The 27656-nt window shown below is 39.0% G+C and overlaps 1 protein-coding gene across 8 annotated transcripts in view; it reads left to right on the forward strand.

The window, feature by feature from the left end:
* Positions 1-27418, forward strand: part of JMJD1C (jumonji domain containing 1C) — a gene marked incomplete at its 5' end in the record, with an annotated part of 160380 nt that extends 132962 nt beyond the window's left edge. For all 8 annotated transcript variants that reach the window (XM_084753330.1, XM_084753331.1, XM_084753327.1 and 5 more), the window contains 16 exons: positions 9-210; positions 2047-2261; positions 3216-3368; positions 6141-6230; positions 6874-7001; positions 7318-7528; positions 7967-8181; positions 8716-8988; positions 12455-12623; positions 13495-13585; positions 14217-14347; positions 14692-14814; positions 18087-18226; positions 19755-19931; positions 25820-25951; positions 26534-27418. In XM_084753330.1, coding sequence (XP_084609456.1) covers positions 9-210; positions 2047-2261; positions 3216-3368; positions 6141-6230; positions 6874-7001; positions 7318-7528; positions 7967-8181; positions 8716-8988; positions 12455-12623; positions 13495-13585; positions 14217-14347; positions 14692-14814; positions 18087-18226; positions 19755-19931; positions 25820-25951; positions 26534-26623 — 2540 coding nt within the window. In that variant the 3' untranslated portion in view covers positions 26624-27418. The remainder of the gene's footprint in view (positions 1-8; positions 211-2046; positions 2262-3215; positions 3369-6140; positions 6231-6873; positions 7002-7317; positions 7529-7966; positions 8182-8715; positions 8989-12454; positions 12624-13494; positions 13586-14216; positions 14348-14691; positions 14815-18086; positions 18227-19754; positions 19932-25819; positions 25952-26533) is intronic.
* Between the last annotated feature and the right edge of the window lie 238 nt (positions 27419-27656).

Genomic DNA, 27656 nt, shown 5'->3' on the forward strand with positions numbered 1-27656 from the left:
TTTTACAGCTGGCATTCCTCGTTCAGTGTTGAAAGACTGGCGGAAAGTCAAAAAGCTGAAGCAAACTGGAGAATCCTTTTTGCAGGATGACTCTTGCTGTGAGATAGGGCCCAACTTACAAAAGTGCCGAGAATGTAGACTTATTCGTAGTAAAAAAGGAGAAGAATCAGCTCACTCACCAGTGTTCTGCAGGTTTTACTACTTTAGAAGGTAAGTCAAACTACAGCAAGTGGCGCGGTAGGCAGGCTGACTGAGTAGGAGCTTGTGCCAGCCGTTTGACAGGCCCCCTCCCCGGCCTGGGAGTATTTCTTTGTTCTGACAGGGTCTAAATAACCCTAACTCTTTAGTAAAAGAGCCATAAAAGACAAACAGCCTTTTCACATTATTACTCATGTTCCTGCATCTTCTTTCTGAAAGATTCATTCTTCCTCAATCTGAAAATGTGCGTTGTTCCCTAAAAAAAATTTTTTTTTAAAAATCTGCTCGATTGTAAAATATCTTCAAAATGTATATGCTTTTTACGAAACAGTTTACCATATTACTTAAGTGTTGTCTATGAATCTAGGTAAACAGCCTTAGCTATGAAACTAGGAATGGTCATACTTAAACATTGTAGCTAATGTATCATGTCACAGTTCACAAGTTTATAGTAAATTATAATATTCATCTATAGCTATTAATCTATTAATTTAACATAAATATCCCTAAGTACCCACAAATAGGCTTGTAAAAAAACAAACAAACAAACATCAAAATTAGAAGGCCAGGTGCCCCACCAGTGAAGAGTAGTTAAAGTTTCCAAGTCTAGAATCTGTTATTCTTGTTCTTGAAATACAGTCTTTGACCTGTCAAAAGCTACGCTGTTACATTGGAAAATGTATGGGTATTTAATGAAGGCTAAAGAGTGCGCAGTCCTTACTGTATGTAGTTCAACACCTGTATCAGAGGAGGCTGATCTCTGAGCTTGAAGCCAGCCTGGCCTATGTAGAGAGAGACCCTATCTCCAAAAAAAAAAGGGGGGGGAGAAAGAAAAGAAAAGCTACATATTTTGTGTATACTTCAGAGTCTGTGGCCACCAGTCCCTCAAAGGCAAGGCAGGCCACCGTAGGAAGTAGTTAGAGCTGCCAAAAGTGGTGCTCATGCAAGGGTGGAAGAAACATCAAAGGAATCAAGGGCATCAGTAGTATTGAGAGGATGAGAAAACCTCAGGTTTGGGGAACAGAAGTGTTCTGATGAAGACAACAAAACTGGCTGAAGGTGATTGAAATAACCTAAAATCAGTGTTGCTTACCAGAGGAATACTTCCATTTTAAAAGAGAAGGGGACAGGAGTATTAGAAGTTGAAGGTCATTGTCAGCTGTATAGCAAGTTTAAAGCTAACCTACGCTGTGAGACCCTGTCTCAAACTGAACACCTTATTACGATAAAAATATGGTTACTATTGTGAAACTAGAAACCATAGGTGATTAAATACATTTTTAAATATCAATTTTAGAATAAAGAAGGCTAGTTATAAAATCATAGTCTGGCAAGCTTGGTGGTACACGGTTCTAATTCCAGAACTCAGGAAGGCTACACAGGAGGATTGGTGCCAGTTCAAGGCTCAGCTAGGTTCCAGTGTGTAGCTTCAGGTGGCTGGGGTAAGGAGAAGCAATAAATAACAATATTGCCTTGATAACATTGAACAGACTTATTGATTCTCCTACTCATCTTATACTTAGTGTTCCCAGTGGTTAATACTGGTTGTAGTTACTTAAAATAGATAGTTGGTTTTGTGCTATTAAAGGTTAGAAGTCAGGACCTTGTGCATGCTGGGTAATTGTACCAGGGAGCTTTAGATCCCTAACCTTTTGTTCTTGAAATAATCTAAAGTCGGTGCTGCTTATCGTTGTCAGAGTGATGCCTGAAGCATGTCAGCTGATCAGTCACTTAACTCTGTGTGAGAAACTATTCTATTCCACAGCTGTAAATTATAGCATGTTTATAATGCAGGGGCATAAAAGTTCTAATCTTAGTAGCTAATGAATTTATGTTTTAATGTTTCAGATTGTCCTTTAGTAAGAATGGAGTGGTCAGGATAGATGGTTTCTCTTCTCCTGACCAATATGATGATGAAGCCATGAGCTTATGGACACATGAAAATTATGAAGATGATGAAATAGACGTTGAAACCTCTAAATATATCTTGGATATAATAGGTGATAAGTTCTGTCAATTAGTAACATCTGAAAAAACAGCTTTGTCCTGGGTGAAAAAAGATGGTAAGGAAGTTAATGTAACATGCACTCTGTAAATGTCATTAAAAGAATTCTCTCTGTATTATGTTTAACTTGCAAGTCCCTCACCTTACCTCATTTTATTGATATTTTAGCTGTGATAATGCCACCTCTTAACAGACTTGGTGGTACAGGTGTTCCCTTTTGAAATTGAATGGATTATTTATAAAATTGCAATATTTTCATAATTCAGTAACATAAATTAGTATCATAAAATGTCTTTGCATGAAAATTCTACAATATGATACTTTATATATCCATACACACATAGATAGACATAATCCATCACAGCTTTTTATATTTGAATCTAGACTTCTTGTTTAACTATGTGACTTGTTACACTTAATAGCTATTAATATCAGGCCTATCAAACAGAAAAGTTAACTACTTGATCATTTGTTTACAGAGTAATTTCATTGAATGTAAAGCACTCCATCAGTAAGAACTGGTGTGGCATATGCTGTCAATGTTAGCTTCTTTCTCAATCTCTTCTTCCCTACAGTTGTTTGGCCAAAGTGTATATGGCAGTAGTTAAAAATATTACTGTTTTGTACTTGTAACTGAAGAGGAAATGGCTGTGACTGCTTACTAGCTAATGGGAGAGGCCACAGATCCATCTAAACATGCTGTACCACATACATGGTGGAACCCCTGTTTTGAATTCAAGCCAGCCATCTTAAGATTCTTTGTGAGCCTTCTAAAGAGCTGTGCTCATTATTAAGAAGTCTGCTGTGAGGTCCCTGAGATCAAGGAGGACAGCTAGCTTGTGGCCAGCCTGAGAACGTGCCAGCTGCATATTGAGACGCTAAGTCCTAGAGAAACAAGAGTCTGTTCCTGTTTTTATGTTGAGATAGCTGTAGACAGTCTTGATTGATTGTCATTTGAAGTGTACCAAAACAGCATGCTTGCCTTTAAATTGCTGCTTTCTCCTCATTTCAGCCAAAATTGCCTGGAAAAGGGCAGTACGAGGTGTCCGGGAGATGTGTGACGCATGTGAAGCAACACTTTTCAACGTCCACTGGGTTTGCCGCAAGTGTGGATTTGTGGCTTGTTTGGATTGTTACAAGGCCAAGGAGAGAAAGAGCTCCAGAGGTTGGCACATGGCTAATGAGATTAAGTGAAGATACTGTATTGCATATGCCCTCCCTTTCTTGTGGGTATATTACATTGAGGCCATTGACAACGTTAGGGTAACTAACAAAGAGTCACCCACCTCACTTTATGTTAGAGTCTGCACTTAGACTTAAGTTCCATCTTCCTGACCACCCTTGTCCTGCCCTCTACCTCTCTCCCTCCCCGCCCCCCCCCACCAGTGGATCCACTCTGAAGTAGAATTTTTTCAGTCATCAAATTCAAATTTAGCTGATGCCTGCTTGCGTTCACACTCCAGTTCACAGGTTTCTTGTATCCTCTAGAATCTGTTCAATAGTCATTCATGTTAAGTCACAGTCAGTCTCTAATGTTTAAACAAATTTTTAAGAATACACTGCCATTAGTACCGTTTATCACATAGATCTCCTCATTGTTGTTCTGTTGTTCGTTTGTTTGTTTTTCTGTTTTTGAGACCAGGTTTCTCTGTAGCCTTGGCTGTCCTGGAACTCATTCTGTAAACCAGGGTGTCCTCGAACTCGGGATCCTCTTGTCTCTCTGCCTTCCAGGACTAGGATTAAAGGCATGTGCCACCATACCCAGCTCACCATAGTTCTTAAAGAATGAAGAAGACATCTTTCTATTGCAGACTTTGAAACTGTTGTGTATAATTTTTGACATAGAATGGTATTAGTATTTCACTTGTTAATATAGCTGAAGATAGAGTTTTAAAAGGAAGTTACTAAATGCCACAACAGTACTGAAAGCTGTTCACAAACTTACTATGTATGCTTAGCAATAGAACACCTGCATAGGTTCGGTCCCCTCCACTGGGGGAAAAAAAAGAATACAGTTGTACAGCCACTATGGTACATGTCTGGAAACTGAGTTAAGAAGGTTGCCTCAGGTCCAGTTTCAGCCAGGGGTCTATAGCAAGTGTCCATTTCAAAAAAGTTTACACAAATCTGTTTAGGAAGTAGCTATTCAATAGTGATGTTAGTTATGAGTTAAAGTTAGGATAGCATCGAGGGATTAGAACAGCATGGGTAGATTGTGTTCTTTGTCATTCCAGGGTCCTAGGCTTGCTGATGCTGATGGCTTTTTCATTGGTAGAATTAATGCACTTTCTTATCCCTTTTCTTATACGTTGTTTACTATCAAGAAGACCTGGTTATGTAAAAGCATTTCAGAAGATGTACACCTATGTTTTCCTGGGATATGAAGTAAATGAGATTAAAATGATGTAACCATGTTACGAAATTCATCTTACCATTTAAATAACTTCTTGGGTCTCAAGGGGTGTCACTTAGAGGTGTGGCACATTTGAGGCCTTGTTTGATGCATAGAATCTTTTTAATACCATAAAATTGCATTCTGATTTTTTTTGTTTTGTTTTATAAGACAGGGTTTCTCCGTGTATCCTTGGCTGTCCTCGACTCACTTTTTAGATCAGGCTGGCCTTTAACTCACAGAGATCCATGTGCCTCTGCCTCTGCCTCTGCCTCCCAAGTGCTGGGATTACAGGCATGTGCCACAGTGCCCAGCTACATTGTGATATTTTTGAGAAAAGTAGTTGCATTGTAACAAAATTATATATGGGCATTTCTTTTCTTTCTTTCTTTCTTTCTTTCTTTCTTTCTTTCTTTCTTTCTTTTCTCTCCTAGTTTCATAGGGCTTTTGTTTTCCCTTTGTCAAATTTTTAAAAATTTATTTTGCTAAGCATGTGCTCTCCCCCTTTTCCTTCCTTCATGATGGCTTCTCTTCCCTCCTTTTAAGCACTGTAGAATGTTTATAATAGTGTTTCTGTTATGTTCCATAGTACTGTCTGTTTGTAAACTATATATATTGTTAAAGACCATATCAGTCTTTCAAGTACTGTGCCTTGAGTACTTGTGCCTTCTTGTACATCCTTTGACTTTCATTAAGTGCTTTTATAAAACTTACAGAGGGTAGGTCCAATATATATGTTACTTAGTGCTAATCAGGCTAAGTGACTGTAAACATTTCCAGGCTCCTTCACAGGCTTTCTGACAGAAAGCTTCTGAAGGTAGCATTTGCAGTTTACTTACTGGAGATTAATTTCTGTTTTTCAGTTAGGATTTTTGTGAAGCAGTTCTAGAGTTTATGTTGAATTACTTGAGCTTCATGGCGTTTTTTGTTGTGAGGCTCTTAGAGCCACATCATAAGTGTCAGTAAGTGCGTAAAGTTGTCTGAGGCACATGGAGTGTCCCATGCCTACGCCTCACATTACAGTTCCATGTAGGGAGCCCAGTTTGACATCAGCAATAGCTCTGTTGCCTTCCGTGTCTTGAAACTTTTCTGCATTTTGCTTGCATGTTGGCAGTTATTTTACCAATGACCTTATATATGTGTTGTAAGTGCTGACCACAGGCCTCCTATCCGTGTTCATTGGACAGCAGCAAAACAAGGTAGCAGTGCCTTAAACTTGCATCAGGATAAGTAGTCTAACATAATGTGCAGGCTCTTCTACGTAGAAAATAACTAAGAGCTAAGAGAAGATTAACTACAGTTTAGAATCAGACAGAAAATAGAAGTGACCCTGTAGAAAAGAAGAGTCCTTTTAGAAAGTGTTTTCATATCCCTCTCCTCCCCTACCCCGCAACCAGTGCCTCTATCAAGATTCACTGGTTGGTAGATTGTATTTTATGACTTTTTAAAAATAGAACAAAATAAAATAGAAGACTGCCATTGCAATATAACCATCACTTTTATACTTTAAAAAATTAACTTAAAACAAGGTATATTGTCTTACAGATAAAGAGTTGTATGCTTGGATGAAGTGTGTGAAAGGACAGCCTCATGATCATAAACATTTAATGCCAACTCAGATTATACCTGGTTCTGGTAAGTCTGCGTCTGCCTGCTTTCCTGTGTGTTATACTAGACAGGACGAGCACCTGCAGCTTTGTTTCCTGAGGGTAATGATGTGCGCCTGTAACGTCGGCGTTTGAGAGGCTGGGGTTGCTCTGTGTGTTTGAGGACAATCTTGGTAACATACATAGCAGGTATTAGGTTATCATCTCCCCTCTCCCCCCAAAATTAAAAACAAAACAAAACAACCAACATAACAAGTATGTAATAGAGTGGGAAAGTATGGTTTAAATTATAATACCTTGTTCAAAATTATAGGAACACTTAAGTTTAATAAAGTTAGGGGGAAAAGTCTTTCCAGAATCAATGAAGAAAACTACAAAAAAAAAACTATGAAAGGAGGGGGACTGAATAATGACAAAGTTTAGGTTGTACTGAGACTTTCTACAAGTTCTGAGCATACTGTGATATCTTAATAATTAGACAGTAAGGAAGTGAATATAAATTTGGTTGGTGGTAGTTCTGTAATATCTAGGTATCTGTGAAAGTACTGAGTCATAACTGGTGAGAAATCAAAAGGTCACATGCACTCTGCTGCTACAAGTTCTTAAACACACTAAAAGTATGCTTTTTAACAACCAGTGTGATCTCTACTAACTGCTGGTTCTTTTTACAGTGTTGACAGATCTTCTTGATGCCATGCACATTCTTAGGGAAAAATATGGTATTAAATCCCATTGCCACTGTACTAACAAACAGAATTTACAAGTTGGAAATTTTCCCACCATGAATGGTGTGTCTCAAGTAAGTAGAAAATTCCCTGTTCACATCCAACACACAGTTACATGACACAGCTTAGGGTGTTTGAAACTCAGTTAATAGCCAGGCATTGTAGGTATGTTTTTAATTACAGCATCTAGGAAGCTGGAGCCAGATTGCTGTGAATTCAGGTTCTAGATTAGTCTGGGATATACTGTGGGACTATCTCAAAAGAAAACAAAGCTGTACTCTAGGTTTGTGTTTCTATATTACTTATGTAAATTTCTTACAATGACTGCCTTTAAGTCTGAATAACTGAGGAAATAGTGTTAAACATTGAACTGTCTTTTTACCCTTGTAGGTTCTTCAGAATGTCCTTAATCACAGTAGTAAAACTCCCCTGTCGGTGCCTGAGTCTCAGCAGCAGAACACCCCCCAGAAGTCTCAGAGTAACGGCAGTAGCAGCCCTGGAAGTGTGAGCACAGACAGCAGATTGACACCCCCGGAGTCCCAGTCCCCGTTGCACTGGCTAGCCGACCTTGCTGAGCAAAAAGCCAGAGAGGAAAAACAAGGTAACTCTAACTACTCACGCTTACGTTAAAGGGCTGTAGTGTGAACACCAGTGTACATACTTACTGCTCAGGACGAGGAAATAATTTTCTGTGGTGCTTTATTTCAGTTACAGCTTAGGATTAAGGAAGTATTTCTCTTCTTTTATTAGGAGGCAGCTCTCCCTAAGATTGAGATCAAAGGTAGTTAGATACTCATTTATGAATGGAGCTTGCAAAAGCACCAGAGCACTGCATTTGTAAATTAACTATACTTTCTGCTAGTGTTTAACTAATTTTACTAACAAGTAAGCACTCAGCCATGAGCCTGAGTTAGTTTGCTTGAAGGGATTGACCCTGTCTAGTTTGTGATCAGGCAGATGAGTCAGTGCTACAGCAGGTTTTTATTCATTATACATTAGTATTAAATGTGTGCTAAATTTGTGTTAAATTTTATTTTAGAAAACAAAGAATTTGCTCTTGAAAAAGAAATTAAAGAAGATGGAGAAGAAGATGCCTCTGGTTCTCCAAATGGCAGCACATCACCTCCAGCATCCCAGAACAGTGAGCAGGGCTCCACCCTCCGCGATCTGCTGACCACAACAGCTGGCAAGCTTCGTGTGGGCTCCACAGACGCTGGCATCGCCTTTGCGCCAGTGTATTCAATGGGAGCCTCAGTGAGTGATGGGCAGCTTCTGTTTATTAGTTTGGGTTTTGCACATGCTGTGCAAGTACCCCACCTTTTAGCTAGCTATACGTCTAGCCTCTGCTTTGAGATTTGGGCCTTAAATTTGTATAGAGATTTGATAGTTAACTATGGTTCTAACAAAACGGTGAAATGTGCTAAATTGCTAGGCCTGTTGTCCAACTCTAACTTAAAACCTGGAGTTTTCCTTAGTTTTTCAGGATGGGATGTTGGAGAAGGCACCTTGAGTGCAGGAGAATGATAAAATAACTCCACAGCAAAAAACGTTATGTGTGTAAATTACACGGAAATGTCTGTAGAGTGCTTGCAAAACAGGAAACAGAATAAGCGTCCAAGGAGATAACATGCTATAGTTAACTTTTAATGTATATGGAGGGTTCCTATCCCCTCACTCTGCCTGAGGCGCACACCCCTGTGCTCCTGAATGCCTCAGAGCTGGGAGTTTCCTGTGTCACCAATCTCAGGGCCCTCATGGTTTTCAGAAGTTGTTCGGTTTTCTTAACAGAGTGGCAAAAGTGGACGGAGTATGCCTAACATTCTTGATGACATCATTGCTTCAGTTGTTGAAAACAAAATTCCACCAAATAAAACATCCAAAATAAAATCAGAGCCTAATGAAGAACCTAAAGAAAGCCGGAACTCTGCTGTGAATGAAAGCAATAAGTTACACAGTGATATTCCACATTCTTGGATATGTGACCAGCATATTTTATGGCTTAAGGATTACAAGAACAGCAATAACTGGAAGCTTTTCAAAGAGTGCTGGCGACGAGGACAGGTAACCATGTCACGCTGACTCACACGCTCTCCACAGACCTGAAAAGAAGTAGATAGAAAACTTTTTTTCCTATGGGGTAAAGAAGGACCCTCCAAAATATCAGATTAACAAAATTATTATGTCTGGATTTTTGTTTTTGTCCAGATTACATAATTTTACAAGGAAGTAAATTATTCATCAGATAGTTTTAATGAGTAGACATGCAGTAGTAATATGTCTACAAAATTAGCTCACTCTTGTTCTGATTTGTGTTTTAAGTCTTTTATTGGTACGTTAATATTAATAGTAATTGTCATGGTGAAAATGTAGGTGCTTTTCATTTTAGTGCTAATGAAACATTTAAAAAATATTTTGTTTCTTTTTTTTTTTAAACCTGTAATAGGCTTAGGTTTTCCTACAGTCTGTGCAATGCCCCAACTGCGTCAGATCTTTTTTCTGGTTTTGGAATTTTGAGACAGGGTCCTTCGGTGTAGTTTTGGCTGTCCTGGTACTCACCATGTAGACAAGGCTGGCCTTGAACCCACAGAAATCCACCTACCTGTGCCTCGCAAGTGCTGGGATAAAAGACATGTGCCACCACACCAAGCCCCATTTCATCAAATCTTAAATACCGAGATTTATTATTTCCTTTTGCCCAGATAAAATTGGTTTTCCATATGATCAAAGTCTGACTTAATGCTTTCTATGCACTTCCAATATCAAAGTACCTACATTAATACAGAAATTATGAACAGTCTTAATTACTTGCCTCATGGTATTATATTGCTTAGTTAGTTTTTTTTCTCTTTGAAATACATTACTATATATATATATATATTTTTTTTTAACCTTTGTGTGTTATTTCTATGTTTGTATTCATGTGTGCTGCATACCAGTGCATGCGAATGTCAGTGGACCCCTTTCGGGAGTCAGTTCTTTCCTGGTGCATTCTAGGGACTAAGCTCAGAGCATCAGCCTTGGCTATAAGCGCTTTGACCAGCTGAACCACTTTCCCATCCATAGTATGCAGTTATTAGATACTGAGTACTTAGTTAAGGACCTAAAACTTAGTAGGATTTGTGAAAGTGACTAAGAACATTTTACTACAGCCATTCTTAGTCTTTTAGTCACCCATCCCATTGGTAAAAATGGTCATTCAATCGAAAACAGCAACACTGAACACCAGCTAGGTTTTGCATATACACAGGACTGATGTCATGTGTCTTTTTTTTCTTTTGAGACTACTTGAATCTGCCACCACTGTTGAATTGAAATTTTGAACACTTCATTTTATGTTGGGACCTTTTGATAGGAAACACTCAGATGAATATTTTTATGAACGTGTTAAAGGTTTTAAGAATGTTATGAAGAAGAGCCAAGAATGGCTAAGCCAGGTACCAAGTCAAACAAGTCAGGATGAACTTCTTAGGCTTTGAGTTAAATTTACTAGTTGAACAAGGGAGCAGTTAACATAGACTAGTTATTGCAAAACTCTAGAGTCGGTTGTCTTTTTATGAACCTGGAAGAGGATGGTAAAGAAATCACTGTCTAGCTTCAATAGAAGGTGCACCCAGTCTATTACAACTTGATATCCCAAGGGGGGTGACATCCATGGTCTCCCCTTCTCTGAGGTGAAAAGTATAGGAGTAATGGGGAAGGGGAGGAGAGACGGGAAGTCCCAAACAGGTTGTAAAGTAGTAAGTAAACTAATTAATGAGAAAGAGGAGGAATTGTATCAGACAAAAATCCAGATTCTTTAAGAACACATTTCAGTTGTCTCTGGCTCTCTTTGGTCCAATCAGTATTACCTTCTGGACCAGCAAAGAAGTTGAGTTTGAATATCTGCTATAAGATTCAAAAGCTGCATTAAACCTTTTGTTGTACTGTGAAAAAAAAAAGAGAAAGGATATACACAGATTAAGGTATTCACAGTGAAAGTTTCTATATATCAAGGAATTTTTAACCTACATTGAAGGTGATAGCTACAATTGGCAATTTTAAATAAATGACAGAGCAGTAGATAATTACAGGAGGGTAATACCAGAGGTGAGAGGTCTGAGTAGGAAGTCTTGAGCTGTTTCACTAAGATGACGACAGTAGCTTTAGAATTCTACTTGGAATTATTTCAATATACTAATTAACTGTCTTTTTAAAGATTGGTAAATGACTTGATGGAAGGACTTTTATATAGGAACTGTAGGGTATGAATTGCCCGCAATAATTACATATTATTAACTGATTGAAACAGTGTTTAGTGGACCACTCAACTAGACTTCTCAGTGGGTTTTGTTTTGATTTACATCTTATTTACGTGTGTGGGTGTTTTGCTTGCACATATTTCTGTGCACCGTTCGCATGGCTGGTGCTGTGAAGGCCAGAAGCGGGCATCGGATCCCTTGAAACTAGAGTTACAGGTGTTGTGAACCACTAAGGAGGTCCTGGGAATCAAGCCCAGATCCTTGGCAGGAGCACCCAGCTCTTAACTGCTGAGCTATCTCTGCAGCTCTTTGTTTTGTTTTGAGACTTCTCACTATAGAGCCCCAGCTGGCCTGGAACCCATTGTGTGGACCAGGTTCACAGTGATCCAGCTCGAGTTGGGTCTTCAAAAATTTATTTTGTAATTAAAAATTTTATCCTGAGGCTTTTCTTTTATGATGAAGTTTTAAATGTCTTAGAAAATTAATGTCTTTTAGAGATTATTATATGTCACAGTTTTGTAAATTCTTTATATTGCTGAACTTTATTATTGGGAATAAAAATTGAATAATTTATCAGCTGAAAAGGTAACAGGAATTTTTATATAATTACAATTTTTAGATGTAGTAAATCTTTAATTACTTGGTTTTCAGTCAAACATTGCTACACAGTTTGATTTCATGATCTCTAAGAAGCAGGATTCATTTACAGTCACACATTAAGCTTAAAGTGGGTGTCATGCCTGCAGAAGCAAAGACAGTGTGTTTTTAGTGCTGTAAATTCAGTGTCCACAGTGTTCTGATCTTTTCTTTTTTTCCTGGTACTGCATATATTGCATATTTACAAATAGTTTATATAGCATCTATAGGAAATTTACCTATAGATATGAGACTCCAAAATATTTCTGACACCCATAAGTGCAATCTTCAGACTTCTTTTCTGAAAATTTCTCTCTGTTGAAACTTTTGTACAAAAACGTGATTTTGTTGGGTGTAGAGTACTCCGTATTGAGGGGCCTGAAGCTGGAGGAGAGCTTACACCATGTGGCAAAAGCCCCGGAACAGAATAAAAAAGAGGCCAAATAAATAAATGGCACCATTGTCGCCACGGCACTCTCTCATTGTTGTCATTCACATGGCAGCATCTTCCCAAGCCCAGAACTGTTTAAGTAGCCCCCTGTATGTTTACAACTGTCACGTAACAGTGCCGTCCATTTGCGTGTATGCTTAAGCTTTGAAGTGTCTAGGCACCTTTTAACTGTTATCTGTTATATATTGTCTTTATTTGTAAGCCTGCAGTGGTTTCCGGCGTGCATAAGAAAATGAACATTAGCTTGTGGAAGGCAGAGTCAATTAGTCTGGACTTTGGAGACCACCAAGCTGATCTCCTGAACTGCAAAGACAGCATTGTTTCAAATGCCAACGTTAAGGAGTTCTGGGATGGTTTTGAAGAAGTTTCAAGTATGTTATGTTTTCACTGTTGTCTAACTTATTGCTAACACAATTTAAATTCTTTATTTGTAAAGCATTCATATTAACATTGTTATTCACTAAAGAGAGAAAGATAGATACAGACACACATGCACACCTGAAGGTAGTGACACTTAACTGTGTCCTCAGCACTTTCTTAAACAAAGACAAGAAGTGGTAGAGTACTAGGTCACTCTTGGCTACTTAGTGAATTTCAGGCCAGCTGAGCTAAATAAGACCCTGTCTATAAAAGGCAAAAAAATAATTTAGAAGCAAAATAGTGGTTCATAATCCAAATTCTAGTCCGATTTTCCTTTAGCTTTGACATAATTTAAGCTGTATTTTCTAATTTGGAATTTTGGTAACTCCTCAAAATTGTTGAAGTTAAATTATATAGTTTATATTAAATACTTTGAAAATTAAAATGTATAAATTAAGACTAATATTAACAAATATAAGTTCTGAAGAGTAATTTCTTTTTTATAGTATACATAGTTAATGCACGTATCCTAGATTAAACTCTTGGGGCTAGAGAACTCAGCAACCCTTGCTGAGTTCAGGATCCGCTTTTGGTAGCTCCAAGCTCCCTTTAAGTACCTTTAGCTCCAAGAGATGTAGCGCTCTCTTCAAACTTCCTTGAATGTCTGCGTGCGAGCGCAGGCACACATACACAAACGCATGCACACGGGGGCACGGACTAAATCTAAAATGTCGTTAATGCCGCATGATTGACTACATGAAGAAGATCAACTAGTGCCTGTGAATCATCTGTGTAGTACAATGTAATCATTCCCATTTCTTTCTCAAACACTAATAAAAAGGGCCAAGTTATATTTTAAATAACTAACTCCTGTCTTTATAGAACGTCAGAAAAACAAAAGTGGAGAAACAGTAGTGTTAAAGTTGAAAGACTGTCCATCTGGAGAAGACTTCAAAACCATGATGCCAGCAAGGTATATCGTGGGAAGTTGAGCTTGCTTATTCCCAGCATAAGTAACTACTAATATAAACGTTAAGGGTCTTTGCTTTTGTTTATTTGTTTTGTTTTTCTCAATAAAAATAATTAACTAAAAAACAAAACTAGGACTCTGTAGCCTCATCAAGGGGAAGACTTTGTACTGAGAAACACTTGTGTTTGGGGCATTGTGGTGTCCTATTGAAGGCCTCCCTCTTTCTGGGCCTTTTGCCTATTTTGTTACGTTTAGGGAAGCACTATTGAAACGTTAGTATCGTGGATGCTTTATTTCTCCCTTGCATACTGCATCCAGTTTAGACTGAAGGGATTTTAAAATAGTGTTGCCTAGTTTAAGGACAGGATATTATAGTGTTCTTCAAAACTTAAGAATTTTGTACTTCCTGCCAGTGGTGGCGCACGCCTTTCATCCTAGTACTGGGGAGGCAGAGGCAGGCAGATCTCTGAGTTCGAAGCCAGCTTGGTCTACAGAGTGAGTTCAAGGACAGCCAAGGCTACACAGAGAAACCCTGTCTCAAAACAAACTCCCCAACCCCCCCCAAAAAAAAAATTGTGCAAAATATTTTAAATGCAAATCTGTATTCAAAAGAAAGTTGTACTGTTATCTTCAGATATGAAGACTTTTTAAGAAGTCTGCCATTGCCAGAATATTGCAACCCAGAAGGGAAGTTCAATTTGGCCTCTCATTTGCCTGGGTTCTTTGTACGCCCTGATCTAGGACCCAGGTTGTGCAGTGCATATGGTAAGTTTACGTTCATATTTCTCTTTAAGTTGGCATTCTATGGGAGTTTAACAGACTATAATGTCCAAAATCAAATTGTCCAGTGATTTTTACTCATTAGTAAACCTGTTCTTTTAATATCAAGTAATATTATAAGAAATAACTGTATGCTTGAGTAATACTTCTTAATTCCTTGTGGCATTTCTATTGGTAGTTTTAGAGGCTAGTTTTTAGGAGCAAGTATTTTTAAGGCAAATAAACCAAAATTCTAATTAAATTATGATAAATTGTTCTGTGTGCATAATATCTGTATGTTTTTAGTTGGCTAGTATACTCTGCAATAAAAGTTCTGATTTCCTACCCAGGTGTTGCTGCTGCTAAGGATCACGATATAGGAACCACAAACCTTCATGTTGAAGCTTCTGACGTTGTGAATATTCTTGTCTACGTCGGCATAGCAAGAGGAAATGGTGTTCTCTCAAAAGCAGGTACGGAAAGCTAAAGAGCCAGCCATGCCATAGGTGCTGGCACAGTACATGGGAGGGATTCTATCCTTTGCTCCTGAAATTACTTTTCCTGTTTCTCATGTCCAAGAAATAGTAATTTTAAAAGTAAATACTTTGCTGGCCCTGGTGGCACATGCCTTTAATCCCAGCACTTGGAGGCAGAGGCAGTTGGATCTCTGAGTTCAGGACAGCCCTGTCTTGAAAAACAAAAAAATATACTTTGATTTGATCCTGTCACACCATCTCACTCAGTCTTGTCTTGATGCTTGGTTGTTTCCCTCGCTCTCTCTGACCATCCTTCACCCACCTCCCACTGTGGTGGTGGTAGTGCTGCTGTCTCTTCACATTTTGGTGTAATGCCACCTAATTCTGATACTTCATGGCCAGCCTTTGTCTAGGTCAGTTGTCAGTTTTGTCTAGCTTAGAGTAGATCTGCAGTTGAGTGACTAGGCTGTTAGAGACAAGGGAGTTGTTGCCACCTGCCCTGTATTTTTGTGTGCATTTGACAGTAACCTGTGATCTCATCTTTCCCCTTGCTGTAAGTAAGGCTTTGATTACTTGGCTCCTTAACTTTTCATTTCTGACTATAATGAAACACTCCCAACCCTGTCCTGCCCAGAAGAACTGGAGAATGGCACTTCAGTTGTAGTTCCAGCCTGAGTAACTTTCAGTTCAGATTACATATCTTTTCTCAATCTGTGATGCTGCACTATATGTCACTGTGCTGTTTTATTTATACAAGTGTACATATGCATACAGTACTCATAGAGGCCAGAAGAGAGCATAGGACCGACTGGAACTGGAGTTAGAAAATGGCCTTGTGAGTGCCGGGAAGCTAAGCAAGCCTAGGTCCTCTGCAGAGCAGCAAGCTCTAGCTGTGGAACCATTTCTTTGGTTCCCCTCTACTGTACTTAAATGTCTCCTTTAGCACCTTTTTCACTGTGAGGAGCTTAAAACCTGCTGCTTGTGGTATTATTTACTCATGTGCTAAGGCACTGGGTCTCTCTGACTCACCCTTATTCCCATCTTCCTGTTGCTAGCATATTTGCTCTTTTGAGAAAACTGTATTTTAAAAGTCCATGGCTTTTAATCATTATTTTATAGATGTTCACAAAGGAATGTGTGTGGATTATGTTCATAATTAAACATTCAAGAAATATGAGTGTACTTGAACATACTGACATATGTAAAGCTCATGCCTCCTCCTGTAGTAGCTTTCCTGTTTCTTCAAGTGTAGTTTAGATGGTTATCTCATCCCGTAACAGCTCTTCGTTTACCAGTGGAACATTACCCTACTCTAGTCAGCCATGCTCATCTTACTGGTGATCCATCCCTCATTCTTGATTTTATAGATTTACTTGGGAAAGTTGGAACTACCAATCCATGAGTGAGAAATGTACCTTTATTTAATGTATTGTGGGTATTTTTTTTTCTGTTGTTGTCATTTGTTTGTTTTGAGGTAATGTTTGGCTTACATGGGTCTCCAGCTTTGCACTTGCTATATATATAGCCCAGGCTGGCCCTCATTCAGTCCACGTCAGCCCTTCTGCCTCTGCTAGGATTATAGGAATGCACCAGCACGTGGCCAAACCTGTCATTGCAAACACATTTAAAATATATATATCCTCTTAAAATGCAGTTTTAAAGTAACCTAAAGAAGTATAGAATTTTATAATAAACTTGTAAAATTGTTCATTTTGTTATTTTTTTCATTAATTAGGAGGAAACTTTTTCATAGCTAACATTTAAAGACAAACTAGTCTCTTACTGCTTTCATATTCATACAACAGCATTTATTAAATGTGTTTAATTTATGTAAGTTTATTAAGACCTTCTGGAACTCCATGAAGTCCTGACTTTTAAAAACAACCCTCTCACACACACACCCAAGAAAAAAACCTCCTATTGTTTGTCCACTAAACATCTAATAAGTACTTTACATAAGAAACCATTGCAGCCAGATTTGAGTTAGAAAACATCTGATACATCCTTTGGATTAGACAGTATTTAAAATATAGAAAACACACTATATTTAAAATACAGAAATGGCTCGATGGGCAGGGCCACTCATTGCTCTTCCAGAGAACCCGAGTTCAGTTCCCAGCAGCCACGTGGCAGCTCATAATTGCCTGTAACTCCAAATCCAGGACACTGGATCCCTTGTGTATTTCCAAGGCTACAGGCACACACATGGAACACATACATGCAAACACGTGCTTATACACATTAAATCAACACATTTTAAAACAATATGGAAAATTTTGCTATACTCTTCGCACTTGAAATGCCTAAAGTTATTTGTGTTCTTCAAATTTCCTTATATAGATCTGGAGATGGCCAGTGTGACAATATGTATGACTTCCTTAAAGTCACACATAGCTTTATGAAGAAAATAGTTTGCATGTGATGACAGATTTTCCATAATAAGGACTGAGGTGCTGTTGAAATGAACCAGAATACTTCTTATTAGTAGCCAGTACTAAACAAGCCCAGGCACGTAACTAAGCCTATTTATTCACTTCACTAAACCTTTTCCCTCAAAAATAAAATTAAGGCAATGGTTCTTGTTGGCCCTACTTGGTAGTTACACGACTCAAATAATAAATGTTAAAATAAAATAACTTTGTAGGTTAAGAAATGCCTTGAGGGCTGGAGAGATGGCTCAGAGGTTAAGAGCACTGTCTGTTCTTCCAAAGGTCCTGAGTTCAATTCCCGACAACCACATGGTGGTTCACAACCATCTATAATGAGATTTGGTATCTTCTTCTGGCCTGCAGGCACACATGTGGTACAGAATACTGTATAAATAATAAATAAACCTTTTAAAAAAAGAAATAAATGCCTTGAGTTTATGACCTTGTTTAGACAATCCCTGAGACAGAAACTTGCTTATTTTGAAACTAAATTTCTAGTTTGACAGTTAGATGCTCTGTCTCAGAAGGGAAATCACTGTTTCTCTTCCTGTGGACTATGAGTTTCAAAATAAGGTCCCTGCTTCCTCTAACAGTCTTGAGTGTATAACTGGGTTTAACCTTGAGAGTGTCTTTGTCTAGAAGCTAAGACAAGAAAATAGTGAGTTAGAATCCACTTTGTTGCACAGCAAGTTCCAGATTAGCCTGGGCTATAAATTGAAACCATGCCTAAGAAAACAAAACAAAAAACAAAAAGGTCTCCTGATCTGATAATCAGTCGTAGAAGGTTCAGCTTTCTGGTAGCCTTTACTGACCAATTGAAAATAATTTCCTGTGTTTCAGGAATACTTAAGAAATTTGAAGAAGAAGAATTGGATGATATTTTAAGGAAAAGATTAAAGGATTCGAGTGAAATACCTGGTGCTCTATGGCATATTTATGCTGGAAAAGATCTTGACAAGATAAGGGAATTTCTTCAAAAGGTATAATTAAAATTTCAAAGAATCCTACTTCTACTTTTGAGCATGGACTAATCATTTAATTTACCTTTTTTAGGTATCCTATAATATAAGCTAATTTAAACATTGTTTCATTCTTTTTAGTGCTTTATTGAATTTCAAAAGGTCTTTATATGGGGCTAGAGAGATAGCTCAGTAGTTAAGATCACTTGCTGCTCTTGCAGAGGACCCAGGATCATTCCCAGCACCCATGTGGCAGCTCCCAACTGTCTGTAACTCCAGTTCCAAAGGACCTGATAATACTCTTCTGTCCTCTAAGAGCACCAGACACATATGTGGCGCGCGCACACACACGCATATGTAGGCAAAACACCCAAAAACATAAATTATAAAAATAAGTAAATAAACAATTTTTAGAGTTGCTGTTTCTTGGTTTTAAAGCACATTTTATTTTGTTCATCTTGAAAGGTTTTTAAATAATGCTCCTGTGATCTATGTGGAAGATCCTTGCAAATCATCACCTTATACCAGGATACCTAAAAGTGTTTTAGCCTAAAACATAATAACTGTACTTTTAAAAGCCAGCTTTTTATTAACTATAAATAGTTTCTTGGAATGTCAGGTCACTAAGTTTAAAACAAGTGCTTTATCTTTGTATGTACCTTTATGAGGCATGAAGTCCATGAAGTTTGGCTTTGGAGAAAAAAGCAGGCAGTTTGTTCTCATCTGTGTGATGAGGAAATAAACATAAGGAAGAAAACCAAATGAATGACAGTTTCACAGTACAAAGAGGTGGTGAAAATGGACAGTGAACACTGTTAACACTGGTAGTGTTTTATTATCCTTTGGCTTTTTAAAATAATTGCAGAATATTATGTTATTCCTGTTGCTGTTGTTTTGAGACAGATTTTCACTTCGTAGCTCTGACTGGCCTGGAACCCACTAGGTAGAACAAGTAGGCCTCTAATTCAGAAAGATCCCGCTGCCTCTAGAGTCCTGGGATAAAAGATGTGCTCTACCACAGCCTAGCTTTATTTTCTTAGAATTAAGAATAGGCACCGCGTGGTGGCACACGCCTGTAATCCCAGTGCTCAAGGAGGCAGAGGCAAGCGAATCTCTGTAAGTTTGAGGCCAGCCTGGTCAACAAAGTGAGTCCAGGACAGCCAAGGATATACAGACAAACCTTGTCTCAAAAATGAAAATAATAGTAATGATGACGAGAGAAGGAGGAGGAAAGAATAGTCATTGACTTTTTTGTTTTGAGATTTATTTTTATGTGTATAGATGTTTTGCCTGCTTGTATGTCTGTACCATGTGCATACAGTGCCTAAGGATAACACGAGAGCATTGGCACACCCGAAACTGCATTACAGATGAGTGTGAGCTGCCACATTTGTGCTGAAAATCAAACCCCTGTTCTCTGCAAAAGCAGCCAGTGCTCTTAACTCCAGTCATTGTTTTATGAGAGCATGAAGCAAAAGTCCAACACAAGTAAATAAGATTTTTCAATTCCCTTAAGTTGGTGTACATATTTTATTTTGACCTGTATCAGATTTCAAAAGAACAAGGCCTGGAAGTTCTGCCAGAGCATGATCCAATACGGGACCAAAGCTGGTATGTGAATAGAAGGCTCCGCCAGCGGCTGCACGAGGAGTATGGAGTGAGAGCCTGCACTCTGATTCAGTTCCTTGGCGATGCCATTGTTCTGCCAGCAGGAACACTTCATCAGGTACATACTTACATAATTCTGACACCCCTGTATGGAAAAGAACTGGTTGGGGAAGAAATTACTCTGTGTATAGGTAAAAACCAAAAATGTAAAGTAGGAAAATACACCATTGTATTTCTGTTAAAGTGGTATTTATAGTATTCAAAACCTAAAGCAATGAAATACTTTGAGGTCTTAAACTGTTAACCTCAGCTAGATTTGCCCTTTTACATATTTTCCATGTTTAGGAAATTGCAGTGTTTTTTTAAGACCTCTCAGGGAAGAAGAAAGCTGCTGCTACTCATACTCACCAAGTCGTTAAGCAGCGTGGAGAGCGGCTAGGGTTTGAATTCACCTTTAAGTGAACATCTTGCTTCTCTACTACATGCCAACATAAGTCTAGCGTATTTAATGAAAGATACTGTACAACTTATATAGAGAGCTATCTACCCACAGCACTTAGAATCTAGATGAGCACCTAGCACAGGAGTGGTGGACACCTGTAGCTCAGTAGTAGTAGGGCTGCCAAAGTAAGAGAATCGCAAGTTCAAGGCCCACCTGGGCTACACAGCGTGACTTTCAGAATAAGCACAGAAGTCTATAGGTAGACAAGTAGTACCGGAAAGAGTGGCCTAGAATAAGTAGTTGGTAATAAAGTATGTAAGGAAAACCTGAAAAGAAAAATAGAGTTTCTCCTTGTGTTTCTATATTTTCTACCCACCATCAACAATTGAAAGGTATCAGATAAGGATTCTTTTACTTTTTTGTTTTTTAAGACAGGGTTTCTCTGTGTAGGCTTGGCTGTCCTGGACTCTATTTGTAGATCAGGCTGGGCTCGAACTCACAGCGAGCTATCCACCTGCATCCCCAAGTTCTGGGATTAAAGGCGTGCACCACTGCACCCAGCTAGGATTTGTTTATTAAGGACAGTTTTTCATTTTATTATTATTGTCACTGCCTGTTGCATTTATAGTAGTGACAACTAATTTTTATTTTTGATATTGGGTGTGTGTTTGTTTAAGTAATCAGATTTATTATTTATAAATCATAAATATCATTTATGCGACTAAAATGTCAACATGATACGCTTTATTCTCCACAGTAACTTCTAGAAAGTATTTTGGTTGACTGTTTTTCGTGGGCTCATGATAACTTAGAGATGTTAGTCACTGTCATTTATGTTGAGTTGGGATTCGGTGCCCTATATGCTGCTTATTTGTGCTAGCCTTATCAGAAAGTAGCTAACTTGTACACAAATGTAAATGACTTTTAAGAAAACCGTCTGCGGTAGAAGAAAAATATAAGCCTACTTGATAATAGAGAATAGATTTACTTGCAGGTCCTTGTTTACATGTCTAGCTTGTTATCAGTGTGGTAGTTATTATTGTTGGAGGCATCTGAGGCAAGCTGGCCCCTGGCAGCCATCCAAATACTGGGGTGTTTGAAATATAGCAGAGTCTTGCTTTGCAGACCAGGCTTTTCCTGGCACACAGTGGTGCTGCAGCCTCAGGCTCCTAAGTGCTGGGCTTCCAGTTGTGTGTCACCACACCTCACTTCAGTGTTAAGTCCTCTTAAAGTGGACATTGCAGGCTCAGTTATGTCCCAACTTTTTAAATTATATATGTGTATGTATTCCTGTGTATGGTATTACCAAGTGAGAACAGGTGCCTGTGGAGGCAGAAGCTTGAGTTATATAGGTGGTTGTAGTGAGCTAATGCTAGAGGTGCTGGGAACCTAAATTGAACTCCCTGGAAGAACAGCAAGTGCTCTTACCTGCTGAGCCTTCTTTACAGCCCCACTCCCACACCCTCCCCACCCCTGGCCTCCTTTTTTTGGGGGGAGGGGGCATGGTTTCATGCCACCTAGGCTAACCTGGAACTTACTCTATTGCATCACTAAGAGTGACGTAGTACTTGTGTTCCTTTGGTCTCCCCCTTGTGCTTTCATGAGAATGCCATTTCATTGCACTCAGACCAGCTGTGATACTCACGACTGTAACGCCAGTGCTCTGGAAGTGAAAGGAGGATTTTGTCAACTTTCCAGCCTGCCTGAACTATAGTCAGACCCTCTTTCAGTAAATACATAAATACTAGTAATAGAATCATACAATGTGTTATTTAAAACATTTTTGTTTTGTTTTAATTTGTGCCTGTAAGAGTACAGGTGCCCCCAAAGCCAGAGGCAGCAGATCCTCTTGGAACTGAGGTTGCAGATTACAGTAAGCCTGCCACGTGACATGGGTATTGGGAACTGGACTCACATCCTCTGTAAGAGCAGTGCATGTTCTTAACCAGCCATAAATGTTCATGAAGTCTGGAATTTCTGGACAGTGAATTTCAAAGTCATCCATAGTGTGTGGAACAAGTGGTTCGTTTTGTTAGTAGTCAGCTCTGTCAGCACAGGAATAGTTTTTAGTCTTTTCGTCTCTCCAACTGGAATATGTTTTGAGTTTTTTCTAGTTTGGGCAATAAGTAAATGTAAATAATTATGTATATAGGCTTCTATACTGATATGGCCTTTCATGTTCATTAGATAAATATTGGTTAGTGGGATTTGCCTGCTCAAATGATGTGTATGACAAATTTTAAGAAACTCCCACTGACAGTGAGGTGGTGGTGCACACCTTTAATCCCAGCACTTGGGAGGCAGGCAGATCTCTGAGTTCGAGGCCAGCCTAGTCTACAGAGTTAGTTCTAGAACAGCCAGGGTTACACAGAGAAAGAAACCCTGTCTTGGAAAAATAAAAACAATAACAAGAAACTCCCACTGTTCTCCTTACTGGCTGTATCTTTCCCCCACACCAATGTTATGTCTATTTTATTTTCTCCACTTCCTCTCTAGCCCTTGCTACTTTCAGATTTGTTTTTTAGAATGTGGACGTGGGCTGTGAAGGAAAAGACAGGGTTGAGATGGCGTTTTTTGTTTAGATTGGGCTGGCTTCAGATGTGCAGTGATCTCCTGACCCGTTCCCAGAGTGCTTTCCTACTGGAGGTCTTAGTCACACACATGGTACCACACCCCACCCCAAGTATTTCTGATCTTTAGAAGTCAGGTTTGGGAAGAAAATGAACTTTCACACTTCTAATAAGTCTGATGTTACTGTCTGGGGACTACACTTTGATAGACGCTTAAACTACGGAAGCATGGGGCCACCGCTGTGAAAGCAGCAACATGCTGCTCTGGCCGCGTAGTCGCGAGTAGAACAGACACTAGGAAGACAGTGGCATTTACACTGTTTGGCGCAGTTTAAATATTTATTGTATCAGTTGGAAGTGTGATAGCCACGGGTCCGTTAGATTCTAACATTGTGTTTGTAAACCTGACAAAGTATGGGAAGTTACATCCATCCCTAAACAAAGCAGCTGGACCGTGACTCGCTTTCTCTGTGCTGTAGGGTTTGAATGCTCTGTAAAACTGAGATAAGAACAGGGGCCTAGACTATGAGGCTCAACACCCCACCCCACCACCATACCACAGCAGGGAAAGAAACAGAAAGTCTTTACTAAGAAGTTTGCCCTAAGTCTCTAGACTGTTTAGCATATATAATGAGTGACTGGATTTTTTTTTAAGAGTTGCAAATTGGCTACATTTGAATGACCAGAAGAAATGTGTGGCCAAACCTTCTTATATAACATTTTCACAAACAACCAAATACAGTATCAGTATAATAGTGAACCGTTAAAAAAAAAAATATGACATTCAGACTATAAACATGAAAAGCTGTTTCCTGCCATCCCCTCTCCTGACTACAGCCAGTGTGGTTAATGACATAGATGGCAAAAGGAAAGGCATAGATGAAGTGGAAAGCTTATCGGTGTTCTGCTTTAAAACTGAATCCTTTCTTCAACTCTCAAGCTTTTAGCAAAATATATCAGATAGGGTTTGTTAGAAACATATACCATCCTGTGAGCGTTAATACAAGTTGGCAGTCTGGAAAAAAAGAAAAAAACAAAAAACAAAAAACCTTAAAGCAGCCATAAATCGGCAGTGCTGATACAACCTCTCCAAGTTCTAGGAGATGACACAAAGCCCAGAAGAGCCAGGAGGCCTTTTCAGAAGAAGGTCTCTTTGAAACACAGCAACTCTCTGCAGAGTAACTGAAGGACTGCAGCCCTCAGCAACCCGTGATGCCAAACTCTGAATCAAGAAGACATTACCAAAGCTCACATCATGATGTTGAGATGACCAGAGTGGTGTACACGTGCACAGAAACAGAAAAGGATGGTTGTTGAGAAGAGAAGGCACTGACAGAATTGTTCCTAAGGAAGCCCAGACCTTGCACTTACTGGACCACACAAATAGCTCAAGGAAACTCATGGGTAAAAACTCTACAGGAAACCACAAGGAGATGGATGAAGAGAATAAAAAGAGCAAGACATTGACCAAAGGATCTAAGTGAGAATTTTGGAGCTACAAGTGATTTTAGGTCATGCTAGAGCTAAACACACGAAAAGGTAATATGCTAAGACTCCTGAAGGACTCACTCTCCCCACAGCATGCCCAGATAAGACATGGGAGACACAGGGCATTGGAGACTATTAGCTGGTATGAGAGAGTTAATGTAGCAGTGTAAAGCGTCTGTTAGACAAGACACCACAGGAGTTGGGCTCCTGTTGACTTGCCATTTATTGGCTGATTTGTCTTGGGACAGGAGCTGAGCATCTCATCCATAGTCTACTGTTCTGAATAGAGCATCTGTTCCACAGACAATAAGGAGGACCCAGTGAGACTGTACAGAAATGCTGCACATGTGAGGCTCCCACTGTTACTCTCCAGAGGAACCAGCAGCCTAAAGAACACAGAAACAGAGCGCTTGCTTTATGGTGCTACCAACTTGTCAATAGAGGCACAGTGCTTGAGTTAAACAACTCTGCCGACTTCAGCAGCTGTCCAGGTGGTCATATGCCCAGAGGAGGAACTCTAGCCCCTCTGGAATCCCATCACCCTGTCATCAATAGATTCTTTGCCACAGTCTCCATTTCCCACGTACTATCTGCTTCATCTCACTCTTCCCAATTAAATTTGTTTTTGCAAACTTAAAAATTAGAATAAATGTAAGTGCTTAGTTTTTCAGTTGTTCCTTCTTTCCCAGGAATTTTTATGGCATTCTAAAACATCATTTGAAGACAACCTAAAGACAATAAAAGAAAAAAAAAATCTCATTAGATCCACTTGGGCCTTCCTCTGCTATACAGAGCATTGAGAGAAAGCAGTTGTTAGGAATAAGGATGTACATATAAAAGGTGTAACTGCTAACCACATTGCATAATGCTGACTGGCTCCCAAAGAAAAACTGTTAGTTAACAAAGAGAAACTGTCTTTTAAAACTTAGAGTAAAGTCACATGAGATTGGATGGTCTCTTTAATTGGCTAATTTGAAAGAAAGGCACAAATAAAAAATATGGAACAATTCTGAAACTCATGCAAGCTCAGTAGACTATGTGGAACTAAAGTTCCCACCCAGTGCCTAGCGTATGAACCGAGTTGCATTTCCTTTCCTTCATTCTCTGATACAAGACCAACAAAGGAATAGCAACAGCACAGATCAAGTGATCCTTACAGCCTCTCTCCTTAGCAGTGTTTTAAAATAATACATTTTTAAAAGCCCGTCTAGGCAATATTGACAATTTAGGATCGTATTAGCCTCTCCAAAGGATTCCTGGAAAAGTCATTTGTTTTTACCATTTAAAAATACTTCATTTATAAAGTCACTTCACATGAAGCTTTTTGGTGACATAACTCTCATTAAAGTGTGGTCTTCAGCTCTGAAATCCATTTGATGTTTTGGGAAAATTCTCTGGTGGAATTGTCCTTTGTATTTATTCATTTTAGACAGATTGGCTTTTTTCCCCCCCTTCCACTGTAACTGTCTGTTCTGAGATTTGCATTTCACATTTCTTTGTGAATAGGTACAAAATTTTCACAGCTGTATTCAGGTGACCGAAGACTTTGTCTCCCCAGAACACCTCGTACAGTCATTTCACTTAACACAGGAGCTGAGGCTTTTGAAGGAGGAAATCAATTATGATGATAAATTACAGGTAAGAGTGCTCCCAGGACATCAGGGAGTTTTGGTGTTTTGTGTTGGTGGTAGTGGTGGTGGTTGTTTGCTTGCTTGCTTTTTATATTCAGAAAATAGGATGTACAGATTCCAGCTTAGGCAGTGGCTGCCAACTTGGCACACTAGGGAAACCACAGTCAACACAGCATGGTTTTACTGAATCCACTGACTGGTGCAGAAATCCTTCTCATTAAAGCTATCACTTTCCGTTTTCTTGTTGTTGTTTTAGTTTTTTGAGACAGAGTTTCTCTTGTGTAGTCTTGGCTATCCAAGACTCGCTTTGTAGACCATGCTGGCCTGGAACTCAGAGATCTACACCTCTACCTCCCTGAGTGCTGGGATTACAGGTGTGCACCACCACCGCCTAGCTCTATCACTTTATTTCTTAGTGCATGCCCTACAGTCCCAGCACGTGGGAGGCTGTGGCAAGAGGATTACTGTTGAGTTTAAAGCTCATTTGGGCTACATTGAAGTGTGTGTGTGTGTGTGTCAGTTTTTAACCAAGCAGCCATCCTTTCTGAATTTCTCCCCAACTCAGTGATGCAAATTGCATCTCTTTCAGGTGAAGAATATCTTGTATCATGCAGTCAAAGAAATGGTGAGAGCTTTGAAGATGCATGAGGATGAAGTAGAGGACATACAGGACACTTAAGTGTGGTTGGAACTGGGATGCCTGTTGAGTGACAATAGGTTTGACTTGAGCTCCATTAAACCATCAGTGCCAAGAAATTCTCTTTGTAGTAATTACTTGCTACTGACACCATACCAGTATAGCATTATGTCACAGCCCCTGTGATTCAATGCTACCTATAAAACAAGCTACATTTAAAAGCAGCACTATATAGCTGCTCCTGTATCATAGTGTATATGATGTTTGTGAAGATGCCAGATTTAAAATGATGTATTTATTTTTGGTAAAAAACAAAACAAAAAAAATCTATGCTATATTGTTGATCAAGTGTAAATGTGCTCTTGTACAGTTTAATAAATAACTGATATTTTTCACTACATTGAGACAGTTACTGTGAGACTAGGACACAAACACCAGCTGTTGCCTGCGTTTGGAAAATTGCTGGATTGCACAGCAGTCATGTCATAATCAGAAAATTACTGCCAAATAATTGTAAAATGTGTAAAATACAAAGTATATAAAGTAGATACTAAACTCAGACACTTCAATATTTTGTTGAAGCTATTGACTGTACAATTAAACATTTTCAAAAGGTGTAATTTATTTAAAATTGTCTCATTTTGGTAAAATTTATGTGAACTTTTAAAGCTAAATATTAAACTTAATATGCTATGTAAATATATACATATATACATTTAAGGATGTATTTTTTTAAAACATTGGCTTGCTTTTGTTAAAGTGCAAGTGTTACATATGGCTTTGTACATTACAGTTGAAAGGGGTTTTACATTTTCCATTAAAAGACTTTATCAAGAAGCTGGGTGTTAACACTTCTCCCTGTCTGGTGTGACACTGCTAGGATAAAGCGGAGCTTGCAGCCATATAGTCTGGCTAGGAGCTTTGCTCCTCACTGTGTGGTCCTGGCAAGTTTGTCTGTTTAGCTGATCACTGCCCTGGCTGGTGCCTGAGGCTAGCCTTCAACGCTAGACCGTGTAGTTCTTCACGCTCACCTGCCCAGGTTGGCTGCCTTGCCGGTTGATTTTTGTCTATCATC

The sequence above is a fragment of the Acomys minous genome, assembly GCF_964271855.1.
Source record: "Acomys minous genome assembly, chromosome: 13".
In the NCBI taxonomy this organism is placed as follows: Eukaryota; Metazoa; Chordata; class Mammalia; order Rodentia; family Muridae; genus Acomys; species Acomys minous.